A 17,352-nucleotide genomic window follows, 5' to 3' on the forward strand; every position below is an offset into this window, starting at 1 on the left:
TTATAGGCCAAAATATTTGGAGGGATACAAGTTGCTCAGCTCTGCTTTCAGATAAATAACTTTATTAAATATTCATTTTTCTTAGGATTTATATTTTCCTTTATGTGGAAAATATTTACAACACAATTTATTGTAAGTTCTAAAACCCTGCATACCTTAAGACATTAACAGTGCAATCCAGTGTGGTTGCCCATAACTGTAAATCTGGAAGAGTATGGGCATCCAATCAAGGACGTAAGGCGTATGGAGGAAAGGATTGCCTCTGTACTTCTTCAGCCTCATGAAACACTTAGCCAGTTTCAGTTATCCAAGTGTTTTGCCCTGTTTGGATGGAGGAAAGGCAGAAGCCTTGCCCATATATATCCCATTGCCACCTCCTAGAACACTCCTCCAACATTAGTTCTGAGGTTGAAGTCGAAACTCTGACTTTTCTTATGACTATCAGTGTCATAATGGAGATATTAATCCATTGAATTTTATTTATTTATTTATTTGGACAACTTGTATGCCATATGCAAGAGAATGTGTTAACTGATTTATCTGAGGTCCGGCTATTACTACTATTCTTTATATAAAATATTTGATGGCTGTATTTAGGGCAGGATCACTCCCAAGGTAGCATACAATATTAAAATGCATAACACATATTGATGTATTAAAATACAGTAAACACTGTAAGACAGAAACAGCAGTCATATGTGTTGTGATTGATGGTAAGTAAATGTTATCTGAGCATTCCAGTTATTGATAAAACATCCTGTCTCTCTAATTTTAGAATGCAATGCATCTATGATAATATTGTACATTTTCCAGCTTACTCAGCAATGTTTGCAGTGTACTTCTACTTTCTTCTTCCTGTTACCATCATAGCTGCTTTTTGAGTGCCTGATAGAGTTCCTTCAAAAAACAAAACAAAACAAAACCTCACAGACTTTTTTCCCTAGTGGTCTTTGTCAGAATTCCTAGATATGACATTAGCCACATGACTGTTTTGTTTTAAATAGGCAACTGGAGTTGATGCATAATAATCTCCTTATGCTATTCATATACTGGCAGATCCTGGGACCTGCAAATAACCTGGCTAATTGAATCATGAACCAATGTTCCCAGTTATAAACAGACACAAATTATTCCCTATTTTTGTTTGGTTATTGTGGATAATCACCAATTATTATTATAATTATAATCACAGCACCTCTAGCTTATCAGGATTTAACTTCGGTTTATTGACCCTAATCCACATAGCTACTGCCTTGAGACTCTAAGGAAGCTCCCACATCCCTTTTTCAGGTTCCAGTGGAAAAGAGGTAGAGCTGGGTGTTGTCCACATATTGATGGCATCTTGCTCCAAATGCCCTGAAGACCATATCCTGCAGTTCCCTATAGATACTAAATATCATAAAGCTGCTGAAAGATTAAAGACGTTTACAAAGTTAATCTTAGCTTGTGGCAAAAACCTGCAACATAAATGCTTCTTTGAATATAAATTTAAAATAAATTTGCTTTATTGACAAACTTTGTTATGTAAAATGCGTGTGTGTGCGCGCGCGCGCCTGCTTCTCAAAAACCTTTCAAAGCTTTTTCCTATAATGAAACAATAATGCAAACATACCAAGTGACTTTTGCTATTTGTGATACATTCTTGCATTTAAATTGAGTAGAGCTGCTTACTCAGACTACCAGGCTGCCAAGTAAAATAATATTGTAAGCATATCCTATTATGTCATGTGAACATCACTGATGACTACAGCTACACCCTGTGATTTGAATTGGCATCAACTAGGCAGTCGGAGATTATTTTCTATCTTGTAGCAGTATATAGATTTGTTAAAGCTATTGGACCTTGCAAAACCAGAAGCAATTTTCATGGACTATATGATGTCTGTGAAGCAGCCAGTAGGCCAAACCTGCTCCTAAGAAGCCCTGTACATGTTCATAACATGACTGAAGCTACTGCTTAAAGGGAATATTATGGGGGGGGGGGGGGCAGGACCGCTTACCCATTTTAGCAATGGAAGAATCTTGTGTGGAAGCTTCTTTAGGCTGAGTCATACTAGAGGTTCATTTAGCCTGGTTCTTCCTTGCAGGTGTTAAGGATCAAACCTAGGGCTTTCTGCACTGCTGAGCTATGGTCCTTCCCTCAAATATAACCATACATGTATGTATGGATATGTGTGTGTGAATATACATGTGTCTGTCCTTTCATATGTACACATGCTGCCACTGGTGGACAGAACACCGCTTGATATTGGACCGGTGTTTCCTTTATCTGCAGCTTTTCCTAAGCTTGCATTTATGACAGAGAGGCAGAAGTACCGTGTTTCTGGCTGTGTGCGGTTTGGCTGATCTTTGAAATGAGTTCAGAGTTATGAGAGTACAAAGTTGAGTTGGCTATCCACACCCCCACCGCAGCCAATCTGCCTGCAGTGCTTGGTTGCTAAGTGTAGCCTTCAATTCAAGCATATTTTCTTTTACAATTTTCTATATTCATGGCACCAAATCATAGTAGCCCAAATCAAATGGGAGAAAACCGTGTGTGTGGCCTAATCCCCTACTTTAAATGATATTTGTATTATACGTTCCCCTTCTGTACTTACATACTAGCTTGCCTCACTCTGATTAGTATACAGCAGCAGTATGTAAAAGCCAGCAAGGTTCTCTTTGCTTGGCCCTGCTCCAGGAGCCATCTTTAAAGGAAGATAGAAGGGTGGCTACTTGGGGTAGGGACTTTTTAGGTGCAGTGCCCCATTGATGGAACCAGCTTTCCAGAGACATCTTCCAAGTGCCTTCTTTATATACATTCTGGTGCCAGGTTAAGACGTTTTTATTTGTGAAGCATTCTAATTGCAGACTGTTCTTGGTTTAAATTTTTAAATTCTGACTGGCATTTTAAATAGTAAATTTGGTATTTTAATTGTGATCCTTTAAGATTTATCCAATCTGTTATGTTAATGTATACTTGATGCCCCTGCTGTGATGCCCCTGCTGTATTGTTTACTGGTATTGATGTTTTAATTGTTTTATTTATGTAGTTTTTCTGCTTTGTTATGGTTTTATTATGTAAACCATCCAGAGAGCCATGAGGCTATTGCCGCAGTATACAAAAGTGTTAAACAACTGCCTGGGTCATAGAACGACAGACCAGTTATCTTACATATGTATGCCAAACTTTTACCTCAAAGGGAAAGGGTTCTAGTTTAGTGATGGAGCATGTACCTTTCATACTATAGTTCCCAGTTCATTCCTTGGCATCTCCAGGTAGGGCTGGAAAAGATACTTGTCCAAAGTTTTGGAGAGTGGCTGCCAGTCAGTGTAAACAATACTAAGCTAGATAGGTCACTGGCCTAATTTATCATAAGGTAGCTGTTTCTATAATAATGCCCTGACTACAAATATGGTTTAGAGCCAGCTTGTATAATACAATGCTGTCTGTACAGTGGGGCATTAGGCTCATGACCTCTTTATGCACGTATTAAATGCTAAGCAGTGGGTCATACTGACCTTAGTTTGAAACAATCCAGCTTTCTAACCTATGATTTGAAATTGCCTTGTTTCAGACAAACCATAGTTGAAATGTATCATCTGTACTGATTTCAGATTTAAAAAAAAAGGTGTGGTTAAGTAAAAATGGACGTGAACTCTTCTGCTTTCCTCTGAACAATTGAACTGAAAAGGGGTGCAGATGAGCCTAAGTTTTGCTGTGGCATCCACATGAATTTGAATGTGTATAAACACAATAGTTAGATGTCTATAAACATGTCTATCTCTTTTCCCTTAGTGTGACAGATTGCAGGGAAAACAATGTCATATCTGGCTCACAACTGGATGTGTAGACTCTTATTTTATTTTAGATTTTTATAAACTAACATCTCTTGCTTAAAGGGTATTAAAGGTAATAGGGCTGGAGGAGAGACCCAAATTTAAGTCAGAGTAGGTAATAACTTGTTAAACAGATGGCCTAATATGGTCACTGATTGTTTATGTAATGCATAGAAGAAATATATGGCCAGGATGTGTAGGTCTGTAGACCCTAGCATGCAAAATAACTCAGAATCTCCTGAGGAGAGAATATTTTTCTGGCCATTTAACACTAGTCCATCTTACTCAGTGTTCTCTTTCTGTTAGATAATTGTTTGGTTTGTATATTCATTCATTTGAGACATTTATAGTTTGTCTTTTCCTCCAAAGAACACAAGGGATATATTATGTTACTTCTCTTCCTCCTCCTCCTCCTCCTCCTCCTCCTCTAAAAAAATGCATAGATATCCTGTGAGGTAGATTATGCTCAGAGTAAATTACCAGGTTCACAGTGGCTTATTTCAGTCATGGTAGATGTGGTACATGTGAAGCGACTTTTGAATATTCAAGCCATGATTGAAAATCAGCTAGGGCAGTTTATTGGCATGATTAACACACTTCCCAGAACTCATGGGTTGTTTTAAGATTGTGGGTGGTTTTTTAACTATGCCAGCAAGCCATGCTCACAACGTTTGGACAACACAACAAGCCACTTTTACAGCTTGAACATTCAAAAGGGGTACCCACAAGAACTCACTGAGAACTGCTTGAGCTGCATGGTTGACTGGGGACTTGAACCTATGCCCCCCCCCACCCCCCTGCAGTCCCAGTCCAGCCTGGGAACTGCTACATCACACTAGCTCTGAGGTTCAAGAAGTAGACTGCTTTACCATATGCTGACTTGTCTGTTTTGTGCTTGTCCCTTCAAACTATTTCTTGAATTTCCATTGCTGGATCTGAATTATGGTTAATCAATCTGTAATGTGCTTATATTTATTTGAGAAGAGTGGGCTGTATATGTCCATACCCAGATTACTGCCTTTAAGAAAATGGTCAAACAAAAACCTACTATTATTTTTATTGGTTATTCATTTTGACAGTATAATCATAACAATAATGAATACTAGCCTTCTTTATTTTAATTTTCTCTCATTAGTGGACTCATTGGCTGCAGCTGGGCCATGGTTTTTGCTTCTGGTGGCTTCCAAGTAAAACTTTATGATATTGTGGAAGAACAGATAAGAAATGCTTTGGAAAAAATTGGGTAAGTCACCTGACTTCCTTTAAATTGAAATTAGCAATTCTGATTGATTGTAACAGAAAATTTTACCCATATTTGGACAGAAATAATACCTAAAATTCTCAGGATACTGGGAGATTTAGAACCTATTTCTGGCTATATATGTATAGGTCTGTATACATTACATTTATTTTAAAGTACTTTTTTTAATTTAAAGTCTCTTGAGGCACAATCCAATCCAAGTTCTGTAATTCTCAGCATGTACCAGTTGGGCATGGTGACTGGAAAATGCAGAGAGCTGTAGAACATTCTCTGTATAAACATGCATACGTTTGTGTCCTAATTATGTATTTAATAGAGAAAGAGATAAGAGAAATCCCTGAAGTCAACAGAAGGCACCAAGATTACTGCTGTGTCCAGTTATCACTGGTTTTAGCTCAGCAATGAGACTCCAAGTGAAAAGGAAATACCACCAGTAGAATGCAATTTTATATCAGTAATTCAGCAATTTTGTGATGCCTGGTTTTACAGTGTCTTTTAGAAATGATCTGGGCATTTCAAATTCTAATAACTGGATATATTCTCAAACTGGTTTGAGAATGCCTGAGCTGAAGTTTCCTGGTTCATATCTCAGTGATGAACTGTGTAGGTCTCTTTAATCAAGGCCCTGTGCTCTTAGCAGCAGTGGCACAACCTGGGATGATGGTAATATAGGTCAGTTTTTTAAGATGTTTTTCAGAGATTGCACATATAACATTGCCCCATTCATTCCCTTGTACTCCACAAATTGTTGTATCAGCAGTAACTTCTGCTGATTCCTTTGCACAAGCAGGTGCACTGCTTGAGCAGTAAAGATTTAGGGCTTCCTAGAGTAAGTCCCAAAACAAACTGCAGTGTTTATTTCTCAAACCAGACAGGTGATTAGATCTCCTTTATGTGAGCTTAGCCAATCTTCCACAGTGCAGAAATGTGCAAAAATGTTTCTAGGTGTCCCGAGTAGCACTGAACCCCTGCTTCACAAGCATTGACCACTGTTTGTGAACAGGAATTGGTAGGGCACATGTGAATTAGTGGGGGTATACGATGATTACACATTTTATTCATCACAAATGAAAGTTTGTTTTTTGCACTGCTATATGGCCTTGTGCAGATAAAAGTAGAGTGAACAAATAAGTGGAGTAATTATGGTGCTCTTCACTATTCAACAAACCTATTTCATGAATCAGAATGCTTGGAAGTAATAGATACTTACATTTTGGGAGGACTCTTTTGCTATTCAGATTTTTCCCCTCCCTTCCATCCTTCCTTCCTTTCTGGGCTGAATACCAGAGGAAGCCATTTATCAGGTTATAATTTATATATGTGCTTACTAAATGATTAAAACCAGCCAATAACTGAAGTTCTCTGGGTACTTCACAACAATTAAAACCATAAAATATGACATTATAAGATAAGAATATAGATGTTTAAACTATAATTTAAAATAAAAACCTGGTAGCAGTGCAAAAATCTAAAATACAGTAGCAATATAACTGGAAAAACTACTGGAAAATTTTGGAAAATAAGGTTTTCACTTGGCACCAAAAGGACCACAATATAGGTGCCAGGTGAATCTCTCTGAGGTGTTCAGATGAGCATTCCAATTTAATGCCTTCAATAAATTTTCTCTCCTGATTTTCCTGTTTGGTATAAGGAAGCAGCTAATGTAATTAATACAGTGTGCCTCTGCAACTCTTTGTCTTGGGAGATGGAATATTTAAGGTGTCTTCAAGGCTTCCTTGCATAAGAATTTGTGTACATTCTTTGTTCTGTTTACCTGTTTTTTGGGTTAGGTTTTAAACTAGTTGGTTCAGCACAGATCTTTAGATACCTGAATTTGAAGAAAACATGATTTAACCTCTGTGTATCTGCAACAATCATGTTTGCTTTATAATGTTTGAAAAAATCCTATGTTCTTCAAACTTGTATTGAAAACCTGCTTTGACAAATATGAAACCAGCTGTTGGTAATGATTTAAAATATCTTTTTGTGGATATATCAGTACTTCAAATTCTTTACAACTCATGGTATTATTAAAGTGTTTAACACAAGAGATCACAAATTAATGATCTCATTATGAATGCAAGGGTGACAGTAGAATATCCAGTTGCAGACTATTTTGCATGACCGGCAGCAGAATATAAGTAAAATACAATCAGTATATGCCTGCTACTATAGGTATGATAGTATCTGGGAGTAATATTGAAACAGAATGTATTTTCCTCACTTTTGAAATTTCTGGGAGACTGCCAATTAATTACTTAAGTAAATAAGATTATAAGAGGTTCTGCCTGTTTTAAAAAGGACATCATTTCTCATTTATGAAAAAATCTGCTGTTAATCCTGTACATTTAGGGGAAAATGTGACTTGCAATAGCTGTGTTTCATAAAGTATTAACATGTAATCTAATTAAAACATCATGTCACTTGACATGCTACAGATAAATATTGGTTGGAGGGGCTGAATACATGGGTAGCTAGATAACACTGAACTGTAAGAACCTGTCTGTGTCTGATTATTTCAATCTTTATTTAAAAAGAGCTGATTCATAATTTCAGGTGGGCATGAAGAACAAGTCATCCAGGTAATATTGTATATGAATGCAAATGATGTCATTTATAATCATGATCCTGTAATTTTAAGTTTTGTAAGCCACCCAGAGACTCCATTTGGAGTAGAGGGCGGCATACAAATGTCAAAAATCAATAAATGAAGATACTAGAGAAATGCAGATTGAGGAGAATATGTTGGTGAGGGTGGAAATGAGAGTAGTGATAAAGTAGGAGACACTCTGTGTGTGTGTGTGTGTGTGTGTGTGTGTGTGTGTGTGTGTGAGAGAGAGAGAGAGAGAGAGAGAGAGAGAGAGAGAGAGAGAGAGAGAGAGACAGACTGACTCTAGGACAATGCATCAGCTGTTGTACCTTCACTGAATAGGGATCTATTTGAGGAAGTATAATCTTTCCATAGGTTGTCAGTACATATTTAGATGTTTCCTTGTGTGGAGAAAAAAAATTAGTTGCAATAGGAATAAGACAGAAAAAGTACTGTATGGGCAGAACTGTGATGGAAGAGGTGAACTTCTCCTAAAGGAGAATGGAAAATATCTTTAAGAATTATAGTATTCCTTAAGGCATATAGGAAATAAAGACATAACATTTGAGTATCAGGGATGCAGCTGGGTTTTAAGGATTATTAACTTAAAAACAGTAATTTAGTGGATGAAACTGAAACATATTGTCCTTGTCAAAAATGAAAATTCTGATTTGTTATCTGTACTGATTTGAAGTTTTTTTTTCTATGTGAAAGTATTTCTGGCTGACAAAAGGTTTTTAAAGTGTTGCCAAAATAGTGCTGACTAAAGAGACCTCATCCTTTTGTTGTGCTGTTAATAATGCCTCCAAAGCAGGCTTTTAAGTTTCAAATTTTAAATTATAGCTAAGGCATTCATGTATATTCTCAGACCATCATAATTGAACTAGGGAGCCCTCTAGTGCAGCAATTCAATAACTGCAAATGTCAGAGTCTTCTACTACACAGGTCAGAAATGGAAAATCACTTTCCTTTTTGGGGAGCTGGTAATAGATTTTTTTTTTTTAATCCATGGAAATTCATGCAAAAATGAAAAGCTGCATATTCCTAAGGACCAGCACCAAATTTCTAGAAATTTCAGTGATGGTATACGTCAATTTCCTCCTAAACCCTGAAGCAAACTGTTTGGCTAGGTAGGTGCCAGGACAGCAGCCTATGTGAACTTTTTGCACATGTGTTTATAAATAGTCAGAGGAAAGAAGGGACTTGCAGCCTATAGTGATGGAATAGGTACCACTTTTGACCAATTCTGTCTTGAGATGTGAATACATGCAGATACACAGTTGTCTATGATTTGTATGCCTATTATTATTATTTCATTTCTATATTGCCCCACAGCGAAGCCCTCTTCTTTAGAGGTCTGATAGGATTTCCCTACAGCAAACATCATGATGAACCCCATTGCCCAATGACAGAGGGCTTTGAGAATGATCCAGCCACCTAATCAGTTTCTCTCTTTCTTTTCAGGACTCCAGGACCTCAATTCTGAGGGACTGTTGAACTTGGCATTCATTACCTTGGTGTGGGATATGTGTGCATAAGCTGTTTCATTCTTTTCACTGTTTGATGTACAGCTGCTTTCCCCAGTTGAATGCCCTCCAGGAGTTCTGGGCTAAAATATGCAGCATTCCTAACCATTGACCATGCTGGCTGGGGATGATAGGGGTCAATGTTAAAACATCTGGAAGGCTTATCTATCCACTGAGATTTTTAAGACTATTACATGCACCCAATACCATGTCATTCTGGAAGTGGATAACACTAATAATGCCACTGTTGTTTTTTCTGCTTTCTAATTAGCAAACAAATGAAAGAACTAGAAAAGACAGGAATGCTGAAAGGGTCACTGAAGGCAGATCAGCAGCTTGCCCTCATTAGTGGTTGCACAGATTTAAAAGAAGCAATTCAGGGTGCCATTTATGTTCAGGTGAGTACATTAATGTTCCATTTCAAATGGTAAGAGACGTTTATTATAATTTGTCAGTAAGCCCATTATTTATTGATATAGTACATATTTGTTCACTTATCAGCTGTCTTAATTTAATAAGTCTTGCAGTTAATGAAATTAACATTGGCCTCTTATTACAGTTTTGATGAGCAAACTTCACTCTTATAATGATTACCATTCTGTGAAATGTATTGGCTGACTACAGCTTAATCCAGTGGTGGAGAACCTATGGCACGCGTGGTGCAGCAGGCACACAGAGCGCTCTCTGTTGGCACGCGAGTCAAGTCACCCCAGCATCACCCCAGCAGCTGAGCATTGGATAACAGCGCACACAGGGGCCATGCGCATGCTCAGAAAGGAGTAGCGCCGCCAGGCAATGACATCATGAGCCGCAACTCATTAGCTGCGACTCGTCTGAGCTTTCACAGTGCGCTGCCAAGGATATATATATATTTGGTTGGACTGGCTGTGAATTGTTTTTTCTACCCTAAAACCTCAGTATTCAGGTTTTACTGCAGTGTTGGCAATAAATGAGTGGGTTTTGGGTTGTAGTTTGGACATTCGGTTTCTAAAAGGTTCACTATCACCATCTTAATCAAACAAAATATTTTGTCATGAGGTGACTTCCCTTGGGAAATTATGGGATAAATGTGTAAGCTAATAATTTGTATTCACTTTATACAAAAACAATAAATAGCACAGAAACAGTGGTAGGGGAAGAGAAATAGGAAAGGAAAATGGAGGATGTATAAAAGGAGCAGGGTGAGCTTAGAATACACATTCTGATACTTTAGCATTCATCTATAGTTACATGAGGGACTGTGGGTGGCGCAGTGGTTTAAACTGCTGAGCTGCTGGGCTAGTTGATCGAAAGGTCAACAGTTCAAATCCGCATAATAGGGTGAGCTCCCATAGTCTGTCCCAGCTCCTGCCAACCTTGCAGTTCGAAAGCTTATAAATGCAAGTAGATAAATAGGTACCACTTCGGTTGGAAGGTAACAGTGTTTCGTGCACTTTGGTGTTTAGTCATGCTGGCCACATGACCACAGAAACTATCTGCAGACAAACGCTGGCTCCCTCTGCTAGGAAACGGAGATGAGCACCACCCCCTAGAGTCAGACGTGACTGGACTTTAATGTCATGGGGAAACCTTTACCTTTTTTATAGTTACATGCCTTTATTTTAGTTCAAAGTGCCAAGCTGAAAATTAGAAATTGTTTATGCCTTCATTAATGTATATGTATGGACCAGATTTCCAGATACAAATAAAGCTGACAATGATAAAATGTACATTCAAAGATAACATGAAATATAAGTCTCTGTCTCTCTGTTTGATGAATAACAGAGAATAAGGATTTATACTTCAAGTTTGGCTTGTACTTCAGTTTCATAGAGCCCAATGTCCATGTGACAGTTCTACATTACAAGTATACAATTCAGGAGCATGTGGCCATTTGCAATGTTTTAAACACAAAATACAGTATGTGCAGTAATGAATGCACTGAATAATTTCATTAATAAATTTAAACCCAGTGAACTAGTTCTTTGTGTAATTCAGTTAATACAGGGAATACATAATATGTTCAAAAATTTGGTTGAGGGAAGTGGCATGGTGTTGTATGGTGACTATTGAGTTTTTTTTTAGAAAGGATATGTTGTTGTTAGTCACGAAGTCATAACCGACCCATTGTGATCCCATGGACAACATTCCTCCAGGCCTTCCTATCCTCCACTATCCCCCGGAGTCCTCTTAAGCTCAGGCCGACTGCTTCAGTGACTCCATCCAGCCACTTCATTCTCTGCTGTCCCCTTCTTCTTTTGCCGTCAATTGTTCCCAGCATTAGGCTCTTCTCCAGGGAGTCCTTCCTTCTCATTAGGTGGCCAAAGTATTTGAGTTTCATCTTCAGTATCTAGCCTTCTAAAGAGCAGTCAGGGTTGATCTCCTCTAGGACTGACTGGTTTGATTACCTTGCAGTCCAAGGGACTCTCAGGAGTCTTCTCCAGCACCACAATTCAAAGGCCTCAGTTCTTCGGCACTCAGCTTTCCTTATGGTCCAACTCTAACAGCCATACGTTGGAACTGGGAAAACCATAGCCTTGACTATACGCACTTTTGTCGGCAGAGTGATGTCTCTGCTTTTTAGTATGCTGTCTAGATTTGCCATTGCTTTCCTCACAAGTAGCAAGCGTCTTTTAATTTCTTGGCTGCAGTCCCTGTTTGCGGTGATCTTGGAGCCCAGAAAAATAAAATCTGTCACTACCTCCATTTCTTCCCCATCTATTTGCCAGGAAGTGAGAGGACCGGATGCCGTGATCTTAGTTTTCTTAATGTTGAGTTTCAAGCCAACTTTTGCACTCTCCTCCTGCACCCGCATCAAGAGGCTCTTTAGTTCCTCTTCACTTTCTGCCAATAGAGTGGTATCATCTCCATATCTGAGGTTGTTGATATTTCTCCCGGCAATCTTAATTCCACCTGGTGATTCATCTAGCCCCGCCTTTCTCATGATGCACTCTGCATATAAGTTAGTAAGCAGGGAGACAGTATACAGCCTTGCTGAACTCCTTTCTCAATTTTGAACCAATCAGTGGTTCCGTGTCCAGTTCTCACTGTCTCTTCTTGATCCGCATATAGGTTTCCCAAGAGACAAATAAGATGGTCTGGTACTCCCATCTCTTTAAGAGCTTGTTGTGATCATTTTGGCATTGCCACAATTTGTTGTGATCCACACAATCAAAGGCTTCAGCATAGTCAATGCAGCAGAAGTTGATGTTTTTCTGGAACTCCCTAGATTTCTCCATGATCCAGCGTATGTTGGCAATTTGATCTCTAGTTCCTCTGCCTCTTCGAAATCCTGCCTGTACTTCTGGTAGTTCTCGGTCCACATACTGCTGGAGCCTAGCTTGTAGGATTTTGAGCATAACTTTGCTAGCATGTGAAATGAGTGCAATGGCGCGGTAGTTTGAGCATTTTTTGGCATTGCCCTTCTTTGGGATTGGAATGTAAACTGACCTTTTCCAATCCTGTGGCCACTGTTGAGTTTTCCAAATTTGCTGGCATACTGAGTGTAGCACTTTTACTGCATCATCTTTTAGGATTTTGAATAGCTTAGCTGAAATTCTGTCACCTCCGCTAGCTTTGTTGTTGCTCAGACTTCCTAAAGCCCATTTGACTTCATATTCCAGGATGTCTGGCTTGAGGTCAGTGACCACTCCATTGTAGTTATCAGGGACGTTAAGCTCTTTCTTGTATAGTTCTTCCGTGTACTTGCCACCTCTTCTTACTCTCTTCTGTCTCTGTTAGGTCCCTGCCATTTGTTCCTTTATCATGCCCATCTTTGCATGAAACGTTCCCTCCATATCCCCAATTTTCTTGAAGAGATCTCTGGTCCTCCCTATTCTATTGTTTTCTTCTATTTCTTTGCACTGTTCATTTAGGAATGCATTCTTACCTCTTCTCATTATTCTCTGGAATTCTGCATTTAATTGGGTGTATCTTTCTCCCTTGCCTTTTGCTTCCCTTCTTTCCTCAGCTATTTGTAAAGCTTCCTCAGACAGCCTTTTTGCTTTCTTGCATTTCTTTTTCTTTGGGATGGCTTTAGTTGCTCCCTCTTGTACAATGTGGCGAACCTCCGTCCATAGTTCTTCAGGCACTCTGTCTTTCAGATCTAATTCCTTAAATCTATTTGTCACCTCTACTGTATATTCATCAGGGATATGATTTAGGTCATACCTGAGTGGCCTAGTGCTTTTCCCTACTTTCTTCAATTTAAGCCTAAATTTTACAACAAGAAGCTCATGATCTGAGCCAGTCAGCTCCTGGTCTAGTTTTTACTGACTGTATAGAGCTTCTCCATCTTTGGTTGCAGAGCACATAGTCAATCTGATTTCTGTGTTGACCGTCTGGTGGTGTCCATGGGTAGAGTCGTCTCTTGGGTTGTTGGAAAAGAGTGTTTGCTATGACCATCGTATTCTCCATAAGGATATCATGTTTTGGTGTTAATTCAAGAAGGTGTTGTAGGCCTTCATAAAACTGGTCAACTTCAGCCTCTTCAGCACCAGTGGTTGGGGCATAGACTTGGATTATTGTGATGTTCAATGGTTTGCCTTGGATTTGAACTGAGATCATTCTGTCATTTTGGAGATTGTATCCCAGTACTGCTTTTCCTACTCTTTTATTGACTATGAAGGCTACTCCATTTCTTCTGAGGGATTCTTGCCCGCAGTAGTATACCTGATGGCCATCTGAATTAAATTCATCCATTTCTGTCCATTTTAGTTCAATGATTCCTAAGATGTCGATGTTCAGTCTTGCCATCTCTTGTTTCACCACGTCCAGCTTGCCTTGATTCATGGATCTTACGTTACAGGTTCCTATGGAGTATAGATCTTTACAGCATCGGACTCTCCTTTCACCACCAGATACATCTGCAACTGAGTGTCCTTTTGGCTTTGACCAAGTCGCTTCATTCTTTCTGGTGCTACTAGTACTTGCCCTCTGTTCTTCCCCAGTAGCATATTGGACACTTTCCGACCTGAGGGGCTCATCTCCTGGTGTCATATCTTTTTGCCTTTTGGTAATGTCCATGAGGTTTTCATGGCAAAGATACTGGAGTGGGTTGCCATTTCCTTCTCCAGTGGATCACGTTTTGTCAGAGCTGTCTGCTATGACCTGTCCGTCTTGGGTGGCCCTGCATGGCATAGCTCATAGCTTCATTAAGCTACACAAGCATATTCAAGCTACCCAATATGTGTAACTGTTTCCCCTTGGAAATAGGCAAACAAGTGAGATCTGCAGCCAAAGGTGCAGTGCTCCTGTTCACCTTTCCAGTCAGATGTCCCCCTTCCAGCTACTCAGAGAGCGTGGCTACTGGGCTGTATATAAATATAATAATGTATATATTTATGTATTAGTCTTATAGACCACTTTAATAGTCCTACCTGACCCTTTAAACAATATAAAACAATTAAGCAGTTAAAACAGTGTGCATATAACAATATTATAAATATAACAGGGATATATGATTTATCTAAATGTGGTCAATTTAAAACATAAAGCAATGTCTTTTAAAACCAATTACAGGAAAAGTCAATTATGAAAATGTCTGGACAATAGGACAGTTTTTGCTTGCCGATAAAATGAAATTGCCAGGCAGACTACTCTCAGGAGGCTATTCCACAGATGGGGCACAATCATCGAAAAGGCCCCTCTTCTGTTCACCATCCTCCTCACCTCCTTAGAGGATAGCTGTTTCAGAAGGGCCTTGAACCTGATCTAAGGAGGGAGGAAGGTGTATACGAGAGAAAGTGGTGCCTCAGGTATCTTGGTCCAAAGCTGTTTAGGTCTCTATATTTAAAAAGTGCTTAAAACAAGCACTTTATACTGGGCCCAGACTATAAATCTAGTCCTCACTCCCGCCACACCTGTTCTTCCATTTTGCCTCCAAACAGTGAGCTAGCATCCGGTGGGCACTGAGCTGCTCAGTGCTCATCAGGCTCTGCAGGGAATCTACAAAAGATTTTGTATGCTTCTGCATGTTTTGGGATCTCCCCAAGCTTGCCAATGCCTTTCTTTCATTGATGCTGCCATAATGTATGGCAAAAACAAAGTCTTCTGGAACGCCAAACACTAACAAATACGTTACAACATCAATTAAGATATAACCTTCACACACTGAACTCTACAGATTGCTGAGATGCCAAATATCACAAGGTGCATGGCTGCATGGGGCATGCTGTGAGCTGTAGGACTTTTTTCTGTATAAGCATGTATAGGATTGCATCCATAATAAAATGTTTTCAGAAGATGTGCTTGTGGTATTAACTTGAAATGATAAACAATCTATCCCACTGGAGGGAGCCAGTGTGCTAAAGATACCATGGAAGCAACCGCCACATGATTAACTGACCTGCTCTCCTGTTACTTTAATAAGCTTTCTGTATGGCCAGTGGATCCAGAGCACTAGCTTCTGCATTCTTTTGCAACCCTACAATGGCAGTGTTGGTGATGTAATACCCAGTATAGGAATTCACCTTATATCAAGACAGACCATTAGATTATAATGCTTAGTACTGTCTATACCAGCATTTCCAGCCTAGGGACTTCTAATGCGTTGGATTACAGGCCCTGAGGATCCTGCTTAGGATTGATGGGAATTGTTAGCTGTAATATCAGGAGGCTGCTAGATTGGGGAAGGTTGGTCTACCCTAACTGGTAACATGTGTCCAAGGTTTCACCTGCAAGGAAATTCTAGGAAATGCCAGCAATTGAATTTAGGACTATTTGCATGTCAAGCATGAACTCTGCCCCTGAGCCATGGTGTTTCCCTACGTTCTTGGGGGTTCTGTTGCAAATACCTTGTACATCAGTTCTCAACAAACAGGCAAGTTTGACAGTGTTTCTTCTGTAGTGTCATGAGAAGGCACGGCTACAGAAATATATGCACCAAATAATAAAGAAGGCAATCACTTTACCAAGAAGATGCTGCTTCTGCTGCAGGCTTGTTAGCTTGGTCATCTTCTCCCATTACATTAGAACTGTCTATTCACTGGTCTGAATAAAGTATAAATAAATTTAAACTTATAAAGTACATATCATTTGAACTTAGTGCAACACTAGTGCTAATGTAAATGATGTTGTACTAGCATACATGTCCGGTAGCCCAGTAACAGTCACTCTTTCTGGGATGGCAGGCTTCCCTATTGCATCAGCAAGTGCTACCAGTCTTAGGCTAGAGGTTATTTATACTAACCCAATGTAATTTACATTAGCCCAGTGTTACATTTGATACTGTTTAGCCACCATCACTGCCTCCCATCTCTGTAAAAATGCCTCAAACTGCACCCCCCCCCATTAAAGGTGTTCACACATATTTATAGAATAAGGGAGGAGACAAGGGGGTAAGCCTCCTCAGTGGTGTGTCCCCATCTGGTACCAGATGGTGCTGAAAAAGTGACTAAGTTAAGTCTTTCCTTTATTCCAAGGCATCTGATGACATATGATGGGCCTTTTTAATGTTGTTTTTGGAGTCCCAGTATTTAATTGTTATTTTTTTTTGTTGTTTCTTTTATTATATTAAAGGTTTTATATTTATTCATCATGTTGTATTTAAGGGTTTATTTTTTTAAGACTCACTCAAAGATTTCACTATTGCACAAAACAGAAAAGTAGACATTGAACAATGAAATAAATGCATTAAGAATATAAAATGTGGAGAACACTTCAAAAAAATCAGTATATATTTCTTGTTTGTAGCTTTCTGCTTTGTATGGTATATCAGTTTAATTTACTTATAGAATATTACTTAAAGATTATGAAATATTATGTTAGTCCTATGCAATACCAATTGTCTTAATATTAATTTCCCATCATACTATAAATACATCTCTTCTTTCAGTCCTGGTCTTCAGTTTACTTGGCCCATAGTCACTTACAAAATAAGAACGATTCTTGTGTTTTTAAAATTTAAAAAAAAAAAATCCCTGGGCACAGTCCAACCAAATTTAATCAGTTTTAATTGCAGTGGAAAAGTTTAATATGTGCCCTATTTCCATAGAAATCATTAAAAACACTTATTTTAAATACTTTCAATTAATGAATTAGCTTCTTGAGGTTTTAAGGCTGCTATTTATACTACAATTATAATAGACCATTGTCTGGGGGAGATAAGACATTTGAGATTCTTCTTGACAACCATCTTTTTCCAAACCGTAAATCCAGCCTTCAAATATCAGTTTTAT

At 38.8% G+C, this 17,352-nt stretch overlaps 1 protein-coding gene across 2 annotated transcripts in view; it reads left to right on the forward strand.

The window, feature by feature from the left end:
• Positions 1–17,352, forward strand: part of CRYL1 (crystallin lambda 1) — a 58,453-nt gene that overhangs the window by 1,502 nt on the left and 39,599 nt on the right. For both annotated transcript variants that reach the window (XM_044441671.1, XM_044441670.1), the window contains exons 2-3: positions 4,955–5,062; positions 9,468–9,594. In XM_044441671.1, the coding sequence (XP_044297606.1) occupies positions 4,955–5,062; positions 9,468–9,594 (235 nt within the window). The remainder of the gene's footprint in view (positions 1–4,954; positions 5,063–9,467; positions 9,595–17,352) is intronic.

The sequence above is a fragment of the Varanus komodoensis genome, unplaced genomic scaffold (genome assembly GCF_004798865.1).
Source record: "Varanus komodoensis strain SLA01 unplaced genomic scaffold, ASM479886v1 scaffold4, whole genome shotgun sequence".
Taxonomy (NCBI): domain Eukaryota; kingdom Metazoa; phylum Chordata; class Lepidosauria; order Squamata; family Varanidae; genus Varanus; species Varanus komodoensis.